This window comes from Theropithecus gelada, chromosome 14 (genome assembly GCF_003255815.1).
Source record: "Theropithecus gelada isolate Dixy chromosome 14, Tgel_1.0, whole genome shotgun sequence".
Taxonomy (NCBI): Eukaryota; Metazoa; Chordata; class Mammalia; order Primates; family Cercopithecidae; genus Theropithecus; species Theropithecus gelada.
Window position 1 is genome coordinate 109,663,716 of NC_037682.1, and position 24,605 is coordinate 109,688,320.

Genomic DNA, 24,605 nt, shown 5'->3' on the forward strand with positions numbered 1-24,605 from the left:
TTGCTCTGGAAGCGCTCCAGCCGCAGGAGGGGCGGTGGCCGCCGCGGAGCCCAGGGAGCCCCCGCCCGCTGCGCACCCTGCCCGGCGCGCCCCGCCTCGCGGTCCCGGAGCCCCGGGACCAGGCCATACCCCCAACTCCCTCTCCGGTGGGGCTGGGCTGCTGCGGCTGGCACTGCAGGGCCGGCCTGCAGCCACCCGCATCATCCCATGCGCTGAGCTGCCAATTAGGAACATAGTTCAGAGGGGAGTAGAGGTGGAGCTTTTCGGTTGTTGGAAGGCTGTTTTGTTCTGCTTGGGGGAACACGGGAAGGTTAGTGGCTTCCTTTCCCAGGACCGCCAAGAGACCGCTCTAAAGTCCGCAGCGGACACTGCAACAACGGGTGGGCGTGTGCGGGCTTGCCTACTGCAGCCTGCGCCTCCTCGGTGGCCGTGCGATTTGGCGCGCGTGCAGCTTCGGGACCCGCTCCCGCCACCTTCAGCCCCATCGCTCGGCAACTCCGGCGGTTGTTTTAGGAAGCCCGGAACAGAGCTTTCCAATTGCAAACTGCCCCCGCCCTCCCTTCCCCCACCCGCCACCCCGCCCCACGTTTCTCCATGGACCCCTTGGAAATCGCCATGCTCCAGGTTAGGGAGCAGGACGGCCCCGCTCCTGGTCTGTGTCCTGCGCCCCATTTCCCTCCCCCTGCACCCTGCTTCTCATTTTTCCTACCTAGGCCCTCCCCCTCAGACTCTGCCTTTTCGCCCTCCTCCAACTCTCCGGTTTTCTTCGGAACCGCAGACTCCCTCGGCCTCCCTTTTGGGGTAGGGGTGCAGGAGTCCGAGGTGACAACCAGGTCAGAGGGCTGAGGCGAGGCTGTGAACGAGTAAGCCTTTTCCCAGACAGTCCCAAGTGAAAGAGTTTCACCTGAGCGGTGCTACTTGGGCTGGTGGTTCTGTAAATGAGTAGATCTCCTCCTGAGCACCTTTCCAACCATCCAAGACCCTCCCTGCATCACAGGCCATCTTTACTGTCTAGGACTGGTCCGAACTGGGAAACCTGCTCCCACTTCATGGTCTGACTTCTGCTGCAGGCACACCAACACGCCACCTTCTTAACAGGGGTCTCTGGGTGGGCTTCGGAGTAATAGCGGACCCCTTGAGGTTGCAGGCAAAATGCTGAATGTCTGTTTGCTTTTTCAGGAGAGAGGGTCGCTGCCTTCCCGATAGTGGCACAGAGGCTCTGGCAGCGCCACCATTTATGACTGTATGGCTTTGAGCAAGTTACACAGTGTTCCAGGGGAGCCTCTGCTCCTCATCTATAAAATGGTGAATGCAATAATATTTGCCTCCTAGGCATACTAAGAGCAATGTTACCCCTAGACTTGGGCAACAGGAGCCTCAGCCCTGGATTCCTGGTTTCAAAGGCCCTCATTCTGGCCCTCCTCTGGCCATGCCCCTTCTCACTGGAGAATGAGTCCATGGGACCAAGGGGGCAGGGCAGACAGGGACATGCACCTCCTCCCCTTCCAGACTGTACTCTGGGTATCAGGAACTCTGGAATTCCCCCTATTCCCCAGATCTGTCCTTTCAAGAGCTGACCATATCGGGTGTACATTCAAGGGCTAGAGTAGTGGGCAAGGGACAGCTGTTTGCAGGTGATGGGGAACGCATGGAACTTGACATACACCCCAGGCATGCACAGGAGCCCCTCTGCCTACAGGACCAGAGAAGAGCGTGTGCCAGAGAATGGCCTGAAAGTTTCATTTTGGACATGGTTTTCCAGGTTATCATGAAGGAAAAGTAATTAAAGGCAGATGATAAAACATCAATCTTAACACTTTGCTTTCCTGATTAATATTTAGACATATGTATGATTTCCATTTGTATCTTTGCTCCAGGCCTTGCAACATCAGAAGTGGACCTAGCCGTAAAGAGGGAATGAGGTATTATTGCATGTAAAAGTGCTTAGCAGACTGCTAGGCACAGGAAAAACACTCAGTCCATTTGAACTTAAAGAGGTCTGTGGGCCCTGAGGCTGAGCCTCCCGCTCTGTCTCTAGGTTCCAAGGCTTACCCTGTCCTTCCCCCAGGAGGTCCTTGCACTAGATCAGCAGGGCCAGGCACACAAACTGACCACTTTATTTTTACAGCAGGGGTCATGTTTCTCAGAGCCCTAGACTGAGGTGAGAGAGGAGGTGAGCCAAAGGGAAGGAAAGTGACCCCTGCCCAGAGCAGGGGGAGGAGAGGGACAGAGCTGCAGGGTTATCTTTAGATCCTGGTGACAGGAAAAGGTGGCCACTGTCCTCAGTGCCCTCTCCCCACCTTCCCTGCTACCTCACTGCTACCTCACCAATTCGTAGAGTTTGAAGGGTCCATAGGCAATCCCCATGCCTTAGGGAGGAAGAAAGAGGCTCAGAGAGGTAGAATGTGTAACCCGAGGTCACCTAGAAAGTTACTGCTAAAGTCAGGGTTAGCACCTCCCCCATTACTTGATTTCCCCAATCCACACCCCCAGCTTTCCTCTAAAGAACTCCAGGAGGGCTCCGCAGCTGGGCAGAAAGAGTGCTTGGGAAATGCATTAGCTTAAGGGCTAGAGGATTTTTACATTTATAGAGCACTTTCCTCAAAAATTCTCAAAAACCCAGCCCATCGATCTAACTCAGAGGCTCCTACTGAGGATGCCAGGGGAGAGGGTGTCAAAAGGTCAGAGCTCCTTCTCTCTTACCTTTTAAAACTATCTTTTCCAGGGCCCTCCCTGATTTAGTACCTCCTCACCCAGCTCAAGAGTCCCCAGTCACTGGATAGGGACAGGAAGAAACAGATACCACACCTTGGCTCCTGTCCCTTCTGCTGGAAGTCCCTTGGGGGAGGGCAGGGGTGGTATCTGGGGACACAGTCCCCAGCCACGGTCAGACAAGCCCGGTTCCTGGTGATGGGGTAATGCACACACAGCTCTTGGGTGGCCTAGCTCAGAAATACATTGAAGAGCCAGTTTTCAAAGATGCAGAGGCGGATTGGGCCCTGTGCCACAGAGTTGTCAGAGAACTGCCCGCTCTCAGGCTGCAGGAGACAAGGCCTAGATTTAAGGGGAAGGAGATTGTTTCCTTGGGGATTCACGTAGGGTTCTTTGAAGCAGTAAGCCCAACAAAAATCCTCAGAGACCAAGCAACTGACTCAGCTGGTCTCCTCTCCCCTGCCCTCCTAGGGAGCTGAATCTAAGCTAGGAAGGAGGGTGGGTGCCTGTTTTCCAGGAGGGCCAGCCTAGAGAGGAATCAGCAAGCCCTAGGGGAAGTCAGGTGGGCAGGAAAGGGCCGAGCTCCAGCTGCCAGCCTCCAGAGCTGCCCTTACACTGGAAGGCATTCACCCCTGGAGCGGGATCACCTTGTACAGATGATCAGGGTGGGTACATGGAAAGTGCTTCCTCCCCTGTCAGTTCTCAGACAGCCATCGAGACCCTGTGCAGAGGAGGAAGGGCAACAGAGAGCTCCAAGGAGGTCTCCAGCGCTATTTTGAGAGGAGCTCCTCCTAAGTAACAAGAGCCTGGCAGGGAGCCTCCTCCTACTCTGGCTCCCCTATTGCCCTTGCCGGCCCGCCTCCCTCTCCCTCCTCTTCCCCCATAAACCCTCGCGCTCCTGCCGGGGCACTGCAGGTAACAGAGGGAGCTCAGCGCAGCGCTGACTCGGCTCTTGGAGCTGGAGGACAACGGGCTCTGCAGGGAGCCCGCCTCCCCCACCACACACCCACCTCACAGCTCCTCTCCAGATCAACACCAAGATGCATCTGCCCCTCTCCTTCCCCGAGCTACTCCCTGGTTGTAACCAGAGCCCCCGTCTCAGGATGGGGAAACTGCAGGCAGGAGATTCTCTCTACTTGCACTAACTTAAAGTTAAATGTGCACAAATGCTTCTGCCACTTGGGTTGGGGTTAGGTGACGCTACCTGGACAAACTTTTGGAGGCTTCCTTCTGCTGCACCAAGGTCTGCCCTCTACCCCTCCCTACTCACCACTCCCTTCCTCCAGCTCAGAGCACCGGCTTGGCCCCAGCCAGAGTCTCAGCGTCCACTGAAGTTTGGCAGGTGCCGAGGGGGTTAACAGGACAGCATGCACCAAACCAACCCACAGGCACGAGGCTTAGCAGTCCAGCAAGGAACACCACGCAGAGTCCACCTCACACCAGCGAGTTGGAGTAAAGATAAACTCTTTCTGAACCCTTCTCCCAAGGAGAGTGGATCGCTTCTTCTCACTCCTCTGCTTTCTAGGGGCTCTGGGCAGAGGCAGGTAGGAAGCCACATCCTCAATCCCTCCCTTCCTCTGTTTCTGTTTTCTGCCAGGTTCTGTCCAAACATCCTTTCAGGCTAAGGTGGGTAGGGAGCCCCAGACAGATGAGCTCATTGGAAGGAGGAGGGCAGAGGGAGGAGGGAGCTGGAATATCCTGACCAGAGGGATGCTCACCGGCCAGTCCCGAGCTGCAGAGGGTGTGCGCCCACTTCCAGGAGCAGGCATGTGCTGCCCTTGCAGTAGCTCCGAGACGGGGTGAGTCCTGGACATCTCTTTACTATAGGCCACACTGGGGTGGGGTTTGAAGCCCCCGGGCAGGGTGTCAACCACCCTACCCAGCACCCCAGAGCTATATTTCTCTCTCTGCTTCATGGGTCACCATGGACCCCTGCCTGTCCATCAAGGGAGGACGGTGACTCGGGAGGGCTGGGAACTGGAGGCTTTGGGAAGGTTTGTCATCCATTGCAGCCTGTCTCTCGCAGGACTGCCTTGTCAGCTGAATAGCCAGATACCCTCCTGGCTGGGTCTGAAATGGGCACCTGAGACAGACTGAGCAAGCCAGAAGCACAGCATAGCACGGAGTACCTGGCAGGACTCCCCAGATGCTCTGGCTTCATGCATTAGGAGCATTTAGTGTAGGAGCAGTGGGTCTTGCAAAGTGAGGGAGAGGGAGGATGTGGACCAGGAGAGGAAATGTGGCAGAGATGGTGGGGGGCAGATGAGAGGAAGAGAGGAGGTCTGGGAGCAGAGGAGAGAATTCCTGAGTCGAGGGCAACTTAAAGAATTTGGAATGTGGCTCAGGCTGAAGGGGACGGGTGGGGACAGGGAGACAATTGCCCAGTAGGTGAAGCAGAGGATACACAGGCTTTTGGCAGGAAGGGAGTGGAGCCAGAAGCCAGGAGAGGAGAAGGTGGCCAGCAGATGCTGTGGCTGTTTGCACAGAGCTGTGGGGCCAAGGGCCGGGCCATGTAGGGGTGGGCAGGAGAGGCCCACCGGGAAAGCATGGCCTCTGTTCACAGTGTTGCCCTTATGTTGTTGTCCATGGTCATTTTAGGGTTGGCTCCAAGCCACCCTTCCCCCACCCCCAAGTGCTTGGTCTGTAAGAGCCCAGTTCACCGTCCTTTCTCCTGATGTCATGTGATAGCTTTGGCCTCACCAGGCCCTGAGCGTGAATTTGGCTCTGCTGTTTCCTAGCTATGCCACCTTGTTTGTACACATACTTATAACACCACAGAACTTTGTTTCCTCATTTGTAAAAATGAGAAAAGAATGCATTTGGGTGGGATGTTGCCCTGAGGATGAAGTCAGCTGATGTACATCGAATACCTAGGTCAGCACCAGGCACAGAGTAGGTACTCGGTAAATAGTGGCTCTTCTTATTGATCTAGCCAAGAGTCCCATACCTTCCTCCCTCAATGCCCTTAAAGTTCAAGATGGCCATGAAATCCACCCCTTAGCCCTTCCAGCAGGTTCAGCTCCCGTGGACAGCCTCCGGGTATAAGCGTGCTATGGGGGAGTTGAGGGAGATGTTGACAGATTTGGCCAAGCTGGGGGCACTCAGGGAGAGGGAGGCAGGGAGGACTTGTATCGTCCATCTACAGTCTTGACTGGAAAGACGGGAATTTCTGACCTGGCTAGTGGGCCTAGGAAGGCAAGTTAGACTTGGCCTCATCTTTGGAAAGAAGCTCCCCAAGGTCACCTGGCTTCAAATTTCCCACCCTCTCCCAGCGTATTTCTCACTGTACATAGAGGTTTGCCCACACCCCCCACATCCCCACCACGGATAAATCAGATACAGAAGAACCAGGTAAAGTGGTACAGGGGTATAGAGGGGGCCTGGGGAAAACCACAACTGAGTAAGAAGGCAGAGGGCCAGACACGTGTGCATGTTTGCCGGTGTATGTGTTATACTTATCTTCAAGCAAGCAAGACTTCTATCCCACTTCTATCATTTGAGTCCTAAAATGAGGACTGTAGAGGGCCATTATCAGCAAACTTAAAGGCTATCTAAAAGTATGACCTGATATATGAATCTTCCCAAAAACACCCCCAAGTTATGCTTACATACCTTCCGGGATGGGGATCTCATTACCTCAAAAACTCAACCCCCTGCACAGCTCTGATTTACATTGGATCAGTATCTGTCTCTCCCTGCCAGTCCTAATGTCTTGCCTTGGGACAGAATGGGACAAGTCTAATCCCTGTCCCTTAGGCTACAGCCTGGGTCACTCTATCGGTCAATAGCTATGATGCACACTTCCCTTCCTGGCTGAACACACCCTCCTCTTCTGCCTATTTGCCCACAGGAAGAACCGTCAATCTGTTGGGGCAAACTGTTCCTAGTCCCTTTGCCACCTGTTTACTGGGAATCCCACTTGAGAAGCAGAGGCAACTGTGGTTGGGATAGAGGTGACTTTGCCAGGGCCATAGGGGAAAACCCCTCCCATGGAATCCCAAGTAGCCAGGCTGAGTGCCTGGCACCCACTTGCCCCTCCTTCCCCAGCACCTCCTAGACCTCGAGGTCATTATTGCCAGAGAAAAGAAAAAGTTGCCAATTCAGGCCACCAACTCCCCCATCCCAACTCGTCTATTCCCATCACCTCTTCCCCAGGGCCTTGCTCCCTTTTCTCCTAGGCTAGGCTCCACTAACCGCCCCCCACCACATCCGTGTGCCATGTCAGGATGCCAGGATGTGGTTCTCAGCGGGGCTTCCTTCCCCAGGCCCTCCGGAGCCCTCATCCACTGGGTTGCTGGAGCCTGTCCTAAGAAGTAGCTGGCACTCTGGACATCAGCCTGGTAGCGGGCAGCCAGGAATGACTGAAATATGGTGGGTTTTGGCGTGAGATTCTGTAGGAAGAGTGGGGGGCAGCAGTGCTACTAGGGCTCTCTGAGAAGGGTTCCTGCAGAGCCCTTCCTGCGCAGACCTTCTGAGCCCCCAAAAAGCCAATGAAGAAGGCCAGGAGACCTAGTGGGGGCCTGCCCTCCTGTCCTGTGTCCAGTTGCCCAGCCTGCACCCCACCAGACACTACCCCAGGCTCCTGTCACCTGAAGATGTTTTGATACTACCTTCCACCCTTGCTAGATGGAAGGGAAATAGGTAACCTAGGAAGGACCCCTATGCAAACTGACATGAGGCACGTCATGCTGATGGGGGATGGGAACGGGACTCTGGGAACTAGTGCCAAACGACATGAGCCTATTTGCCCAGGGACATCAGGTCAGCCTAGGGAAGGCATTTACTGGGGGAAGAGAGACTTGGGTTCTATCCCAGGCTCACTCATTAGCCAACTGTATGACTGGGCAAATCATGTTCCCTCTCTGAACCTCAGCTTTGAAAACTGGGCCCTTAAGGAAGCGTGAGTGCCTCTCCTGCACCAACTCAGGCCAAGCTGGGGAGAGCAGGGGAGGGGCCTGGGCTGGTGTGTGCTGTTGTGTCAAGCACTAGGTGCAGCGCCTGTGGACTGCAGGAAGCACAGCGGACTCGGAACCCAGTGCCAGACTCTGTCTGTGCTTGACTCATCATGTCGCCTTAAGCATGTCACTTCTCTGTTCTGGTCCTCAGTTTCCCCTTTAGAATAATGAGGAGCCTTGACAGGTATTCCTGGGGGCCCTCCCATCTCTGCTGTTGCAAAGGTCTACTCTGTCACCCCTACTCCTTTTGACCCAGATTCCTATTCCCTAGCAACTGTCCATGGGCAGGCCGATGGCTATCCCACTGGGATATCCCACGCATGGGGTGTCCAGTGGGAACTGGGAGGCTCTTGGATGGGTATCTCCATCCCAATTGAGGGGCACAGGACACCAATCATTTTGAGCACCAGGGTAGGAGCTATCCCTTCCCCCACCAAGGCAGCTCATTCTGCAATCGAAATTAATCCACCCTGCCCCAGGCAGGCCGGGCCAAAGAACCCAAATTTGGCCGGGCATGGTGGCTCAAGCCTGTAATCCCAGCACTTTGGGAGGCCGAGACGGGCAGATCACGAGGTCAGGAGATCGAGACCAGCCTGGCTAACACGGTGACACCCCATCTCTACTAAAAATACAAAAAACTAGCCGGGCGAGGTGGCGGGCGCCTGTAGTCCCAGCTATTTGGGAGGCTGAGGCAGGAGAATGGCGTAAATCTGGGAGGCAGAGCTTGTAGTGAGCTGAGATCCGGCCACTGCACTCCAGCCTGGGTGACAGAGCGAGACTCTGTCTCAAAAAAAAAAAAAAAAAGAACCCAAATTTAAGGGAGCTGCCTGAACCAAATCCAGCCTTCCCAGAAACCAGACTCAGTTTGTGACTTCCAAGGCCCTCTTCCCCAGGGCCTTGCTCCCTTTTCTTTGCCCATAGGAAGAACTCTCAATCTGTTGGGGCAAACTGTTCCTAGTTCCTTTGCCACCTGGTCCCCAAAACCAAGTGTTTGGGAGAAAAGCCCGGTGAGGAAGATGCTGCTGGCCTGGCTGAATATCAGGGGCCTGTGTCCATCCTGGAAGGAACCAACCAGAATCCCTGGTGCCTTCTGCAGCTCAGTCCATGTCCCTTGCCCAAATGTTCCTATCTGTTAAGTAGAGAAGCACCCTCCCCGCCAACACCCCATTCGTGGAAGGACTCAGGCTCCAGGGATAGACATTCTTTTAAACCAAGGGAACTTTGGTGCTGTTGAATACCAGCCACCTTTGTTTAACGCTGCCACCTCCGGTCTGACTTCTCTCCCAAATGGCAGCTGTCATCCTTTAAACCATTAGAACTACCAATATCAAGGTCCTCTTGGCATATTCCTAACTACTAACCACTGGTGAGGGTCTCTGGATCACCAGGGAGCAGACAGGAATGAGACAGAAACCAAGAGAAAAGTAGGAACCAACTACCTAAGTATGTCTTTGCCATTCAGCGAGTTGAGGTTTTTCTTGCTGAAAAGGGTTAGCCAGCCTGTCTCTCTTTGCAGTGGCCCTTAATTAGGAGGAAGAGACAGATGGGGGCGGGGAGGTGGGGGGAGGTTCTGAGAGAGCAGGAGAGGCTAGAGCGGTTGAGAAACTAGCAGAGTGTGGTGGTGGGAACATGCAGCCAGAAGTGGGGCTCGAACCTCAGGGTAGGAAGAGGAAGGTAAGCCTGGTAAGCCTCCTAGGAGAGAGAGAGAGAGAGAGGTGCAAGGGAGGGAAGGAGAGATGCAAAGAGACAGAAGAATGGAGAGCAAGGGAGGGAAAAAACGGCCTGTCTTGGACAGTGGAGCCCCTAGCCAGGAGGTCGCCTTTGGTCCTAAACTTCTTAGGGCTGCTTTGGCACATGTAAATAGGATCCAGCAGTATGTAGATGGGACATGAGCCACCTGAACCTTCCCACAGCCACCCTTCTCCATGAATTGCATGAGGGCAGACTCTGACCAGCTGTCATCTATTCTTCCTGAGTCCAGAGGAGGCAAAAGAAATGTCTAATCCAACACCTTTGGGGAACAGAGCAGGAAGGATGGCCTGTCTGCCCGTGCAAAGAACAGGCAACATCCGCATGACAGTCAGCCTTGGGAGCTTCCAGGGTTGTCTTCATCCCCAAAATAATCGAGAGCCCTCCAAGAAGTAGGTGTTCAGTCACCCTGTCTCGGGGTGGGCAGAGTCCCCAGGGGGCTGGGGAAGGCAAAGGGATGAAACATCTGTGGGGGGACAAGTGTGGGTTAGACAACATTCCCCTTGTGAGGCAGGGGCGTTGAGGCCCTCAGATGCTGGAGATCTGGCAGCACCAATGGGATTACCAGGCAAGGAGCACCTAGGGTTCCAGTTAAGATCCTGGCAAAGCTTCGGCCTACCCTGCCCTGAACCCCTGAATAAAGCCACACTCGAGGGATTTTCAGGGGAGACAGTTTATTGTCGCCAGTAGACCCAAACAATAAGACAAATTGCAAAAGAAACTCAGTCTGCTCCCAAAAGCAGATACATCCCAGCAGTCGGGTCATAGAGGGCCATCTCAGTTTCTCTCCCCTTCCAACCACCCCTTCCAACCTCTCTATAGCACACACAACCGAGAAAGTGCATATGTAGCTGGGTTTTCCCCTCCAAGTGCACAAAGCGCAAGAACATTCCAAAATTTGCCTTTGGTGAATCAACTCAAAACACTGAGAAGTGATTACACCTCCCCACACACACACAGTGTAACTTTTGGGGTGGGTGTGGTGAGATGTTTGATATTTGTATATATAATATATCTATACCTATAGAGAGAGACTATGTACAGTGCATCAGCAAGCTTCAATAAAGGAAGACGCCAGCGAGAGGCACAGCAAGAGACACAGGCTGTCCATCCTTAAGACATAAGTAGGAAGGAAGATTTCTTGCTTCATCACCCGTTAACTGCACCAAGCCATTCCTATGGCCTGGGACTATCCTTTTGGACCTGCCCAGTGTTTTCAATTGTCTGTCTGCTTAACCTGACCTTGCAAATATTTACCAGCCCAACCTTCCCAAGGAGACACGCAGAGAGAAATATGGATCCGATCAGCTTTTCCTTTTTATAAACTGGAAATAACTGTGAAGAGTCCATAGCTAGGGGGCAGATAGCTATTTCCAAAGCCAGTTCCAAGGCACCTCAAGGCATTTCAGTCCCGAAAAATTGTGTTTTGTTCTTATAAGCTAAATCCCATGGGTTAGCCAGCCCGTCTCTCTTTGCAGTGGCCCTTAATTAGGAGGAAAAGACAGATTGGGGGGAGGGGGAGCAGGGGGAGGTTCTGAGAGAGCAGGAGAGGCTGGAGCAGTTGAGAAAGTCAACAGACTGAAACCAGCAGAGCATGGTGGTGGGAACATGCAGCCAGAAGTGGGGCTCGAACCCCACGGTAGGAAGAGGAAAAACTTGTCAGCATAAGTTAGGAAACGGTAGAGAAATGGCCGCTGTGGAAACATCTCACTGGTTTTCCACCTCTACTTACAGAAGCCCCATTTTGCTCCCAACCTCACCATCCTGGGGGAGGCAGCTCTATGAGTCCTCTGGAGGAGATTTTAAGAGGCTCCAGAAGAAAATGCATATGCGGGCTGAGCACCTGGGACAGAGATAGCTCCTGACCCAGCCCCATCTGCCGGGGCCCTGAGGCCCATGAAGAGACATTGCTTTTCCTGGGCCCCAACTGGTCAGGGCAGAGGGAAAAAAGACTCCAGAAATCTTAGGCTTCTTGATGGAGAGTTAGAACTTCTTAGAATACACTAGGAAAGCCCGCAAATAATTCCCCTAAATGTTATGGATCCTGGAAAAAGATAAGTTCCCAACATCAGCACAGATGCTCACTCATCCTGGGAGAGAAGGACACTTTAAAAGTGACCAAAAAAATGAAATCTGCAAGCTGCAGAAATGTATACAACCTCTCTTGGTCTCAGCTGGCATGAGGTGCCCACCACCCACCTCTCTGCCCCCAGCTGGCTGGCTCGAGTATGGGCAGTGTCCATCTGCTGCAGGCATCCTGGTGGCTTAGCCCACCCACATTGGCAGTGTGTTGATTGGCAGTTAGGTACTGAGCTGATGAGTTTAGCATTTCCAGATGGGCTTGACTCACTCACCTCACCCAGGTGTTACCAGGCTGGTTGCCCATCCCCCACTCTGTGCCCACTCTGCCTGGCCTCTGCACCCTTGACCCTGTTGTATCGCCCCTCTTCCATGCTGTATCTCCCTTCCCAGGGCCCAGATTCTAGAATCTCTTCGTCTTCCCCAATTGTAGCCTTGGAAGCAGTGTCTTGCAGAGGTGGAATTAGATGCACCAAAAAGTTAATCTTGGTCCCTACAGTGCCAACCTGGTAGCCCCCAATGCTTATGGCTTTGTGTATATCCCCAGTGCCCGGCACAGTGCCTGGCATGTAATAGATGCTCAATAAATTGTTGCTGAATTGAAGCGAATTAAGCTGAATCTCCCAGATGATATGGCTCTCTCCCCAAATTGGCCATCTGATGGGCAGAGGCAGGGACTGGTCCCTGAGACTGTCACGGTCCTGTCTCCACCCCCTTTCCTAGACTTATTCCCTACCCTGGGCACCTGACTCCCTGAGCAGGGGTGGGGCTGAGCTCCTGGAAAGGCTGGGAAGTGCTGGGGCAGGGAATGGGGCATTTGCCAGCAGCTGCGCCCTTCATGCTCGAGCCCTCCCTCCCTGCTTCCCTCCACTCCTCCTCAGTCCTGGCCAGAGGGGCTGGGCTCCTGGGAGAGGGGCAGGGCTAGAGGAGCCCACCCCTCCACCTCGCCCCATCATGGACCAGGCCCCAGAGGCCCCTCCCACCTGGAAAACAATGGCTCTGTTGATTCAAACTGGAGACTGAGGAGCCAGAGAAGAGGGCAGGACCCTCAGTTTCTGTCAGTTGGAACCTCAGTTTCCCCATTTGTAAGCGAGTGACTTGGCTAGTTGATCTCAGGATCTTCCAAGGTCGTGTTCTCAGAGTCAGTGTTTCTGTCTCTTGCTCCTTCTCTCAGGCCTAACCAATTTCCATTGAATGTGAGTGTAATGGCAGTGATGGTTGGCTCCCTCTGTTTTTTTTTTTTGGGGACGGAGTCTCTCTCTGTCGCCCAAGCTGGAGTGCAGTGGTGTAATCTCAGTTCACTGCAACCTCCGCTTCCCAGGCTCAAGCGATTCTCCTGCCTCAGCCTCCCAAGTAGCTGGGATTACAGGCACACGCCACCATGCCCAGCTAATTTTTGTGTTTTTAGTAGAGATGGGGTTTTGCCATGTTGGCCAGGCTGGTCTTGAACTCCTGACCTCAGGTGATCCACTCGCCTCGGCCTCCCAAAGTGCTGGGATTACAGGCGTGAGCCACCGTGCCTGGCCTACAATTGCCATTTTTGTCCCTATGAAGGGAGTTGTTGGGAGAGGAGCGAGTAGCGTGGCCACAGATGGGACAGGGCTGCCATTGGGGACTCAGGTTCCAAGGCCTGCCCTCATGCTGGCCTCAGACTTTCCCTTCCCTCTCTGCAGCTAAAAGCCAGGTGGAAATCCCACCGAGGGCAACTGGGAGAGTTCTCACTGACGCCCCAAAGAAAGCTGGCCCACCCCGCGCATGGCCTCCTCATTTCCCAGCCTTGGCTGCCCCTGCCCAGGCGAGGGTGGTTACCCCAGGGAGAAGTCAGAGCCTGCAGCAACCTGCGTTCACCATGGGGCCCACCCATCAGCCCCTCAGCTGACTTTGAAACTGGCCTCTGTTGGTGGGTGCCCTCTGTGGAACCTGACCCCCTACCTGGAGCTGCCCATCCAGTCTGGCTTCATCCACAGTCCCAAGGGATTAGGAACCAACGGGAGCCCCAAGGAGGCCACTAGCAATGGAAACGAGGGCCAGATACGGCCTCCCGGGCCAGGGCACATGTCCAGCTTTGCCTGCAGCCCTGGCTTTCCTTTAGTGCCCTGGAACGCACAGTCATCCCTTTAACATGCCCCTCCAAGCTTCAGGAACTCATCGTCACCTCCAGCCTGACGGCTGCTCTGGGCTGGGAGCAGGGGAGGAGCACAGCCATGCCAGGCCAAGCCCTCCTGAGGGAGCTCTGTCAGCACAGGGAAGCCCTCCCTCCCAGCCAGGTCCTCTCTGAAGCCACTGCCAGGCCAAGCACTGGGCAGGTGGACGGCGGCCTCCTCCGCCACCCCTGCCCACCCACTCCCTTCTCTCTGGGGACCCTCACACGTACCTCCTGCCTCCCCCAGGGACTGGCAGGTGGGAGCCCTTTCTCTCCTCTCCCCAGGGCCCACATGTCCCAGAGCATGGCAGGTTTCTCAGATGGAAGACAGTGGGTCACTCTTGGTGCAGGGCGGGAGATACGAAGTGGAGGGTTCAAGAGGCCCCAGGTGGGCCCTGGGGTCCTAGGTCACGGGAAGCACACCAAGAGCGGGCAGGCAGGGTCACTGTACAGGGCAGAGAGGGGAGGAGACGGGACACAGGAGGCTGCAGGGCCGGCCACCCACTACTTGGCGCCATCATCCGGGTTGCCCTCGCCGTCCGTCTTGCCCTCCTCCTCGGTCTTCAGGTCGTCTGTGCTCAGCTTCTGCTCTTTTTTTCTCCTCACACATTTGACCACCATCAGCACCAAGATGATCACAGCCAGGAAGCCCCCGACAGAGGCACCCACAATCACGGCCACCGTGGAGTCCCGCTCAGGGGGCTCTGGAAAGGATGGAGAGCCACTGAGCACCAGGGCTGGGAAAGGGGCCTCCCCACCACCCCACTACCCATGGCATGCGTGGAACCACCCTGACTTTACTCCTCCACAGACAGGACTTTAGCAAAGCCAAAAAGCAATCCAGGTGACTGACCCTGAAGTGCCCCCACCCTCAAATCCCAGGACACCCAAAGGCCCCAGAGGAGGCAGTGTGATGAAGTATTTAAGAGCACGAACTTTAAGATCAAACCAGACCCAAATTTGAGTCCTGATTGTATAACTTATGAATTGCATGACCTTAAGTAACTTATCTTCTCTAACCTCAGTTTTCTAACCTGTAAAATGGGGTTAATAATAATACCTTCCTTGAAGGTTTTCATGAGGATGAAATAATGCATAAACAGAGCTTAGCCCTACGACTGAGACATAGAGGTGCCCAATAAATGAAAGCTGCCATCATCACCGTCATTATTATTGTTGTTGTTGTCATCTGAAACAGGGTCTTGCTCTGTTGCCCAGGCTGGAGTGCAGTGGCGCAATCATGATTCGCTGCAGCCTCGACCTGCTGGGCTCAGGTGATCCTCTCACCTCAGCCCCCCAAGTAGCTGGGAGTATAGGTGCCAGCCACCATGCCCAGCTAATTTTTGCATTTTCTGTAGAGATGGAGTTTTGCCATGTTGCCCAGGCTGGTCTCGAGCTCCTGAGCTCAAGCTATCTGCCTGCCTCAGCCTCCCAAAGTGCTGTGATTACAAGTGTGAGCCATCACGCCCAGCCCCATCATTAAGACCGGGATTATAGTCTATATCATTACTAGGACTCTCTGGGACATGTTCCCATGTTCTTGAGGACTAGAGGGAAGAAAATGGATTCCTTCTATGCAGCACAAATGGTTGCTCCCACCCTCAGGAAGGCATGGCCTCCCCAAAGTGCCCTGAGCGAGTGCTGCAGAGGGTAGGTGGGTGGGAAAGGTCAGGGCCCCGCAGCTGGCACCCCAGCCTTCACCTTCCATGATGACTTGCAGATGGATCTTGCCATGGCCCCGGTGGCGGTCGGGGGGGTTCATGATGTAGCAGTTGTAAATCCCCTCGTCCTCAGGCTGCACGTTTCTCAGCATCACGGACACATCGTACTTGCTGGGGTTCCCCGAGAACTCCACGCGGTCTTGAAACCGCTCCAGCTTCAGGTTAATGATCTTCATGCGGAACTGGAGGAACTGGGGATGGAGCAAGGGACAGGATGGGCAGCTGGGCGGCTGAATGAGCAAGCAACTACAAGGACAGCGAGGATGCCCCCTCTTCCTATCTACCCTTTTCCTGGGGAAGAGAGGCAGTTACCTCTAGGAGGCACCAGGGTGCGCAGCACACCTTGTGTCAAAGCCTCCAGGGCACGCAGCCCACCCAGGGTCCTCTGGGGCCTAGTCCAGCGCGGGGGCCGATGGTGGGACGGGGCCTTCATGCTGCGGGGCTCCTGCCTCCTCCCCCACTCCCGCCTTCAGCCCAGGACTCACCATCTCCTCGGAGCAGTTGTTGCACCCCTGGTAAGTCCAGTTCAGGGAGAACTGTTTGTGGTTCACTGTGTAGCAGGAGTTGAAGGTGCAGGGCAGGCGGGCGTCAGAGCCATTGAGGACATTGAGGGTGGCAGGTACTGTGACCTCCATGCTCCGTCCTGGTGGCACTGCAGACGAAGCCACAAGTTGGTGAGGAGTCCGGCTGAAAGGGCTGGGGAGGGGCAAGCCCTCTGTGCCTGAGGGTGTTGGGGGATGAGGCAGAGCAGAGCAACCGGCAGGGGACTGGGCAGGGGACTGGGCAGGGGACTGGGTCCTCCACAGCGCCAGTTAGTCAGGAGGTGGGAGTTATTGTTACTTGCAACAGGGTCTCTGTTGCCCAAGCTGGAGTGCAGTGGCGCAATCATGATTCACGCAGCCTCAACCTGCTGGGCTCAGGTGATCCTCTCACCTCAGCCTCCCAAGTAGCTGGGAGTACTGGTGCAAGCCGCATGGAATTGGGCTTCGTTCTTCCTGGCAGGGGCCCACTCAGCCTCCCCAGTCCATACTCGTGGAGTGGGCAGGCACATATGGGGCACCAGATATGGTCTTTGAGGCAAAGTGGGGTGGCACAGCAGGTAGGGGAGGAGAGAGACCAAATCATCACGTCACCTATCTGTCAAGCCAGGGGCAGCCAAATGGCCCCAAGCCTTTTCTAGAACCACTGTTAGGCAACCCCTGCCCCCAACACACTTGCCCCACTTCTGTCATATGCTAGCAGAAGACCACAGACAAGGGGCTTCACTATGCTTGCCTCAGTTTCCCCCTTATTCTCACCACTTCGAACCATCTTTGCTGGGCCAAAGCCCTTCCAGCTGAAACTGAGGGCTCCCCTGCAGTTCTGTTCTCAGGGCAGCAGCCTGAGAACAGCTGGAGATTTGGAAGGCCTCACTCTCCATATCCCAGGGACAGAGCAAAGCTGTGTCCCAGCACAGCCCAGCCCCCTACCTTCCTCAGGCTTGTGACAGACAAGAAAGAGGGCAGACAAGCTGTGGGAGGGAAGAGGTGCCCCAGAAGGTGAGGCACCATTCCAAGGACCAGCTGATGGGTCTACAGGGACAGGAGTCCCTCTTAGAGATGTCAGACCTGGAGACACCACGGCAAGGAGCTGCTACAGGAGGGCAGGGTGGGAGCTGCCGGTTCTGTGGAGGAGTCCTATTAGGAACACTAGATGTAGGCCAGGAGACCTTGGTGCTGGGGCTGAGAAAGGCCTGTCCCACTCTGACATTCTAAGCAGGACAGAGCCTATAGGGAGGTGAGCGAGGGGCCTGGGGCAAGACACTTAAGGGGCATCCACTCTCTGGTCATGGAACTACCTCCTTAAATGTCACGCCCTAGGCACCTCACTGGACTCACCTGAGCCCTAGCCTTCATTCCAAGATGCTCTGCCCGTATCCTCAAGAACCTTATCTCAGAAGATTCCCTTTCTTTATGGAGGATAAACAGCAGTGTTCAGCGTCATTCATTCACTCATTTACCAAATATTTATAAATCACCTACTGTGTGCCAGGCACTTAGTCTAGGCCCTGAGGGTTACTGCTGCGAACAGGACAGGCAGTCACTGCATCATGAAGCTTATATTCTGGGAAGAAGGGTAGACAAGGAAAAAAATCATGGAGTTGTAGGTTAGAGACACACGGCAAGGTAGAGGGCCATTGTCTGATGTTGGGTGGGCAGGGAAGCCTGCTGTGAGGGGGACACGCAGGCAGTGCCCGCCTGAAGTGAGGGAGTGAGCCCGTTGAAGTTTTGAGGGAGTCGAGTTCCCAGGCAGGGGTACTCCCAGGGGCCAAGTCCCAGTGACTGGAAGGAGCTTCGTGTGCCTGAGGCAGAGGGAGCAGAGTGACCAAGGGGGCGCATGGTGAGACCTGAGGTCCGAGAGTAAGGCAGGGACCAGCTCACAAAGGCTTTGTGGGCCAGCATGCGGAATTAGGAGTTTCCTCTTTGGAGTGTGATAGGAGGTCCCTGCAGGGTTGGGGAGTGCTGGGAGGCTGTCCAGGCGAGCCCAATAGTGGCTGATGTGGGAATAGCATAGACAAGGGGATGCGACTAGACTTGGGTTCAATCCCAGCTCCAGCATCAGAAGCTGGGAGAGTGGGGGCTGCTCCTTTGTAAAATGCAGCTGGTGACGCGTAACCCCCAGGGTTGTTTCCATAATGAAAATAAGCAGTAAGTATTCAGCAAATGGTAGCTGCTATTATCCTCAATTCTCCCCAAGTTCTGCCTTGCAAACAGGAAGGGCTTCTAGGGGAGCATCTGGCCTGGCCTGAGGGCACCTTGGAGACTGTCCCCTCCAGCCAGTCCTTAGGAATTGGCAAACAGCCCAGGCCTGCAGGGCTCCTATTTTTCAAACTTTTTTTTTTTTTTTTCCTGCACAAAGCTGCAGAAGCAGCTGCCCTGCAGCCTGCAGGGACATCAACGTCTGCCTGGAGCACCCTTCTGCCGGCCCCGCCCCTGGCCCGAGTGATCAGGGCAAGTGGTAGGACTTAAGAACCAGAGATTCTCTGAACTGGAAGCAGCCCTGGATGGAGGGGTAGGCATGGGGACCTCATCTGTTCTCCAAGCTGGGAGACAGGCGTCACCATCTGCGTTTTCTAGAGGAGGAGCCCAGGGCTGAGGATTCCAGGTGTGAGTTTAAGTGCTCATTAGGGGACTACGGCCTGGGGAGGATGAGTGGGCCCCTGCCAGGAAGAACAACGCCCAATTCCATCTCCTGCACTTTCATCACCATTCTGAAAGCATCTGGCACCGCACCAGCCAGGGAGGAGGTGTGCAGAAAATGCCAACAGCATCTCTATCTGCAGAGGCACAGAGCTCTGAGGGAAGGCATTGATAGTGCTTGTCCTGAGCTTACCTCCCATCCCAGGAATGTGCTGCCCCTCTAGCTCTTCCCTTGGGAGGTCGATTATCTTCCCAGGGGCTCTTCAGGCCAAAAAGTCTGCGTTCTGTGAAGCCCGGCTGACCCTGCGCGGGCCTCTGCCCGCCCCCTCCACCAAGCCCAAGGCAGTGCTCCAGATTAGAACTTGAACTCCACCATCTCGAAGGAGCTAGCACCCTGCCGTGGAGGAAGGCAGGGTAGAGAGGAGTGCGGGGGCGCCTTTTCTGGCCCGCAGGACTGGGGCAGCCAGAGAGGTGCAATGCGGGCTCCCCCTCCCCACCCTGCAGCGCGGCACTGCAGATGGTACCGGGCGGAACACGCGTGCCCTCTACTGGTCACAGAGGTGAAACGTCAAGTTCCATCCGGCGAGGGAGCGTGGGATCCGGAGCCAGAGTTGGAGCTGAGATCAGAAACCGTAGATCTAGCCCCACTGTTTTATCGATGAGGAAAGAGAGGCCATGAGAGCCACACGCAGAGAATAGGGACAAGCTGAGGCCAGAATCATGGTTCCTAGCCCCTTATCCAAGATCCTCACGTGAGCCTGTGACCTTACCAGAATCCCAGCAGCTTTAGGGTGCTGGGCCTCAGACCTTCCGCCAGTCCGGGCCCTCATTAAAGAGGAGGGGGCCATGGCTCAATAAGATCACAGCTGTGAGCAAAACTCTGGTCTCTTGATTAACTCTCCTGCTTCGGGAAAGCACCCGAATGCATGGCCAAGGCCACAGAAAGGGCTTCACAGCCACAAACCCTTACAAAATGCTTACGACGAGCCGGGCACTGTCTAAGCACTCTACACATATCATCTCATTTAATACTAACAAAACCCTGTTATCACTCCCACATTCCGGATGAGGAAGATGCAGCACAAAGAAGTTAAGAGACGAACCCAAGTTCACGGCTAGTGAGAGGCGAAGCTAGACTCTGAAGCTAGCCTGCCTGGCTCCAGGCAGCGTTGAGGCACTGAAGCTGAGTGGGGAAGTGAGCCCCATCCCAAGGCATCTGGGGTACCAGATCTCTTGCCGACTATATGGCAGGTCCAACTCCAGGCAGGCCGGCCAGCAGGGAATGGTTGCATTTAAAGGAACCTCCATACAAGGGAGGCACGCAGTCTTCCTGGTTGTCCCATTTGAGACCAGGTCTGGGGCCTGTGTCTCCTGATTTTCAACTCACAGAAGGGAAATGATCATCAACGGGCTGTGACTTCTGATCTTAGATCCAAAACGTCAGCAGCGGCGGGCCCCCTGCTGTCTCCAAGGCACATCTGGGCCCTCAGGCACCGTGTCATCCACTGTTCTAACTAGCCCATCTTGCAGAGACTATGAAAATTTGCTCATCTGCCAAATGCTATCTCTTGCAGAGACTCGAAATTAATCTCTTCACTCCTCTTTCCACCCTACAGCAGACTATGAGGCAATTATTTCCTTCTTTTTTTTTTTTTTTTTTTTTTTTAGTATCTAAACAGATGAACTGTCTCCCAGGGCAGCTCCTGCCTCCCAGGTGAGTGTGGCTTCCAGCCCGTATCTCCGCACCTGCACTGCCGTACCATCCAGACCCTTCCTGCTCCAGGGCCTCCCCAACCCCGGCCACTCTAGCCCATCCTCGTGCAGCCAGGAGCAACCCACCCTCATCACTCCTCACCTCCAAACCTCCAACAGCTACCCACTGCTTTCAGCATCGAGTCCAGGCTCCTGGGCACGGCTTCCAAGCCCTTTGCCATCTGAGGCCAACTTATACCCTAGCCTCATCTCCTGCCAGCCCCCATTCCCCCAGGTCTCCTTCACTCCAGTGACCCCAGTTCTGATTTTTTCTGAAAACACCACCTTGCTTCCCTTCTCTATGCCTTTGCACATATTTTTGCTTCAGGTTGGGAAGCTCATTTGCCCTCCTGTCCCTGGGGCCCTCCTACTTATTCTTCAGGTCCCAGCTCACAGCACATTAGCCTCAGTGACTGTTTCCCCAGTGTCCTTGTCCTCACCCAAGCCCTGTTCCTATCTCTTCCACATGACTTGGGGGCAGAATGGCAGGATAGTTAACCTCCCAGTGCCTCAGTTTCCTCATCTGTAATATAGGGGACAATAAGCCCAACTTCGTAGGGCTGTCGTAAGGATTAAGTGACTTACTGTCTGTATGAAGTTCAGCACAGTGCCTAGCACATGGCCTGGACAAAAGTTAGCTGTGACTCTGATGATCACTATTGCTATTATTGTTACCATACATACAATGTTGTCTTGTTATTATTTGTTTATGGGCCTGTTTCCCTCAAGAGGCTCCGGGGAACTGATTCTTATTCATCTTGGTATCCCTGGCACCCAGGACAGTGGGTGGCACAGACTGGGGCTCAATAAAGTCGACTAAAGGAAGAAGAGACAGCTTTCTCTCCATGTCTGGGTCCCTGCCACCACAAGCAGCAGATATGTGCAGTGGGCCAGAGTGAAGACCAGACTTCACTTTCTTTCTCTTTCTTTCTTTCTTTAAGAGACAGGGTTCGGCTCTGTTGCGCATGCTGGAGTGCAGTGGCGTGATCACGGCTCACTGCAGCCTGGAACTCTTGATACTCCTACCTCAGCATCCTGGAACAGTTAGGACTACAGGCACACGCCACCATGCCTGGCTCATTTTTCTTTTTTTCTTTTTTCTTTCTTTCTTTCTTTTTTTTTTTTTTTTCTGTAGAGACAGGGTCTTGCTATGTTGCCCAGGCTAGTCTCCAACTCCTGGCCTTAAGCAATCCTCCCACCTTAACCTCCTAAAGCACTGGGATACAGGCGTGAGCCACCGTGCTCAGCCCAGACTCCACTTTCTATGCCTCCCCTAACATAATCCATACATTGGTAAGCAGGCCAGTGACTGTGGAGTTAACGGTCTCAAGAAAAACTTGAGGGAAGTCCAGTCATCTGCATTGTTTCTAGCTAAAACTAGCCTCATGTGCTTCTGTTGTGGGTACAGTTGGTTGCCCACCTGCCCTTTCTCTTATGGCCCTCTTCTCTTATGGTCACCTCCATAGTCATCCCCACAAGCCCAGCCCCGACAGAGTCCCCTCCCTCATCACTTGTGGCATCCTCCATCCCGGGGATCGATGCTACTGCAACACCACCAAAGTTCCATTGTCAACTCAGCCCTCAGCATTGGAGTGCCAGGGACATGCCTCATTACAGCACCAATCAAGTTCAAGTTCAAGTTCAGGATCCCCATTCCTGTGTCCTCTCCCACTCAGCTTTGCAGAAGCTTTAGCTGCCTCCCACCACCATCTCCTCACCCCCAACACTCAGACCTCTTCATCCCAGACTCCCTCTTCCCTGCCATAGCCCAGGACTCTGGGTCCTGGTCACTGAGCCCCCTTTCTAACTTTACTTAGCCATGGCTCTCACCAGGCGGCTTCTCTCCTGCAGGGAGCACTTCCTAACTCCTGAGGGAAGGGTCCTGTCCTCCATCTGGGGCTCCTTGCAACAGTCCACTCACCCAACTCCCCCTCTTTCAGCCTGTCCTGAGACTGATCAATTAGGTACTGTTAATACAGTAGTGCCATTTCTTGAACACTGGGGGCAGTGGAATCCAACGTTTAAGAGAATGTGGTGAAGTCAGACCCAGGGAGTTCAAATCTCAGCTCCCGTTACCCGTTACCGTAGTCATCTGTTTCCTCCCTGTAACCTGAGGTATAATAGAATCTACCTCAGATTGCTGTGAGGGCTGAACAAGACACACAGTGCCTGGGCTCACGAAAAGCATTCTTACGTTAGCTATTCTTGAGTTCCTGCCGTGCCTGGATCACAAACACGCCAGGCAGTAGGCATTCTTTAGTTTACCCAGAAGGGAACTGAAGCTCAGAGGGGTTGAGTAACTTGCCTGTGGTCATTACGTAAATGACAAAGGTGGCTTGAAACCCAGGTCCTGCCGGAGATTCCATAGCATTCCTGCCCTGATGTTAATATGCCAAGTAACTCAGCAAAGCAGGCTGGCAGGGCCTCTGCACTGTCTGTGTTTAGCACTCCTACCCCAAACCCAGCACATCACGCCACAGAAAGAGAGAGAGACTTTGTGGTGGCCAATATTGCCATCAAGTCCTTGGACTTGACTTTCAGTTGCTGCTCCAGCAATAAGTAAGTTTAGGAGCAAGAACGAAACTCTACAAAGCAGGCTTGCAAATAACTTTCTAGCCCACTTCCCCACCAGGAAGTCTCTGAGTGGTCAAATACAAAATTAACATTTGGGGCCACTTGACAGGACAGTCTGCAAGACTGGACTGGGCAGTTCTGAGGCTGGATTTAAAGGGCCGCAACCTCGCTCAGCCCGTGGGTTCCATTTTTTCCTGAATCTCTACACCTGGCCCCTCCTCCATTCCATCGGGCCCAAGCCAAAGGTGCCTTCTCCATCAGTGCGTGCCTCAGCAGGTCTCCTCCCAACCCAGACATCATTCCCCAAGCCCGCTTCCCACCTACTCCCACACACGTTCCAACAGATCAGTGAGACCGAGTGCCAGGAAGCCAGACCCAGACTCAACTTTCTGCCACCAGCTCCCCCGCACACTCTCCTAACACCCTAAATCCACCAGGATCAAGGTTCCGAAAAGAAGCCCCTTAAGGGAACATTAAGTCCCAGGACCCCACATTTGCGGCAGCTACAAAAAAAAAAAAAAAAATCCCTGAAGAGACTGCAGGTCAATCCACTCTCTGCCCCACCCCCACACTGGTCCATTTAGGGGAAATCCAAAGAAGATTCACCTCCCTTGACCACTGTCAGCCCCCAGCAACACTCAGATCCCCTGACCCAACATTTCTGTGACTAAGTAGTCCCAGGGTTCTGCACTCCCCAGCAATGTCCCTTCCAGTCCCCAGCACCTCCCCTCCCAAGGACACAGAGGGAAGCACTAGCAATGTCTTCTTTCCTATCCCCTGCCCCCATCCTCTTCACGTTGCGGCTACACTTCTGAACCCTCGGGAGCATGCAGATGTGAGTCTAACTTACCCAAAGAGAAAAAGAGACTGAGCCCCGTGAGACTGAAGGCAGGGCGAGGTAGCCAGGCATCTCTGTGCATTTTCAGAGACTGAGATGTTAGTCGGGTGGGCTACGGGAGAGGGTGATTTGAGGGGGCGAGGACTACAGGGGAGGAATGGTTGGATGCTAAAAAAAAATGCACGGATGTACTTCAAAGACATATGCAACATTAAGGAAGCTTTATTTCCATCTCTCTAATATGGCCGGCTTGTATGTTGCTGCTAAAAAGAGAGAGAGAGGGAGTGTGTAAAGGAGAGAGAGAGAGATGGGGGGAGAGACAAGGGGGATGGGGTAAATATTGTGGTTGGTGGATTTCAAAAAGCAGGTGGGAGGGCATAAAAAAGTCATTTTGAAAAGAACGAAATCCCCAGAAATTTTTACCCTCTAAAACAAGAAATAATACAAATCCTGCCTTTTGACTTCACTCGGATGATTGTTGGATTTTGAAAACTATTAGAGGAATCCATTTATTTTAAAGATTCTGGAAAGGGGAAACACTTATCGTCATTTAAAAACAGGGAATGGTCCCATTTAAAGGAAACTCCATACAGGCTGGCCCAGTGGCTCACACCTGTAATCCCCATACTTTGGGAGGCCAGATGGATCACTTGAGTCCAGGAGTTCAAGACCAGCCTGGGAAACATGGCAAAACCCATCTCTACTAAAAATACAAAATTTAGCCAGAAGTAAATCTCACACCTGTAGTCCCAGCTACTGCACCACACTCCAGCCTGGGCCCAGCCTCCAAAGGAAAAAAAAAAAAAAAAAACTTAAAAAAAGGAGATACTTGTTCTTGTGTTATTGAAAAGGGTTCAGGAAAGTGATTGGAGAGACTTTCAAGTGGTAATGATTTCCTCATTC

The 24,605-nt window shown here is 53.9% G+C and overlaps 1 protein-coding gene across 1 annotated transcript; it reads right to left on the reverse strand.

Moving 5' to 3' along the window:
* Positions 1-10,071: 10,071 nt before the first annotated feature.
* SCN2B (sodium voltage-gated channel beta subunit 2) lies at positions 10,072-24,025 on the reverse strand. Its single transcript, XM_025357081.1, has 4 exons — positions 23,715-24,025; positions 15,845-16,011; positions 15,340-15,550; positions 10,072-14,342 (listed from the first exon to the last, which is right to left on the reverse strand). Exons 1-4 carry the CDS (start codon positions 23,782-23,784, stop codon positions 14,143-14,145), a joined length of 648 nt encoding a protein of 215 aa, XP_025212866.1. The 5' UTR covers positions 23,785-24,025; the 3' UTR covers positions 10,072-14,142.
* Between the last annotated feature and the right edge of the window lie 580 nt (positions 24,026-24,605).

Coding starts and splice junctions, on each gene's coding strand:
- SCN2B (XM_025357081.1), bottom strand. CDS start 23,784: ATGCACAGAGATGCCTGGCTACCTCGCCCTGCCTTCAGTCTCACGGGG. Junction 16,012..23,714: donor CAGTCTCTTTTTCTCTTTGG/GTAAGTTAGACT, acceptor CTTCGTCTGCAG/TGCCACCAGGACGGAGCATG. Junction 14,343..15,339: donor TCTGCAAGTCATCATGGAAG/GTGAAGGCTGGG, acceptor CATCCTTTCCAG/AGCCCCCTGAGCGGGACTCC.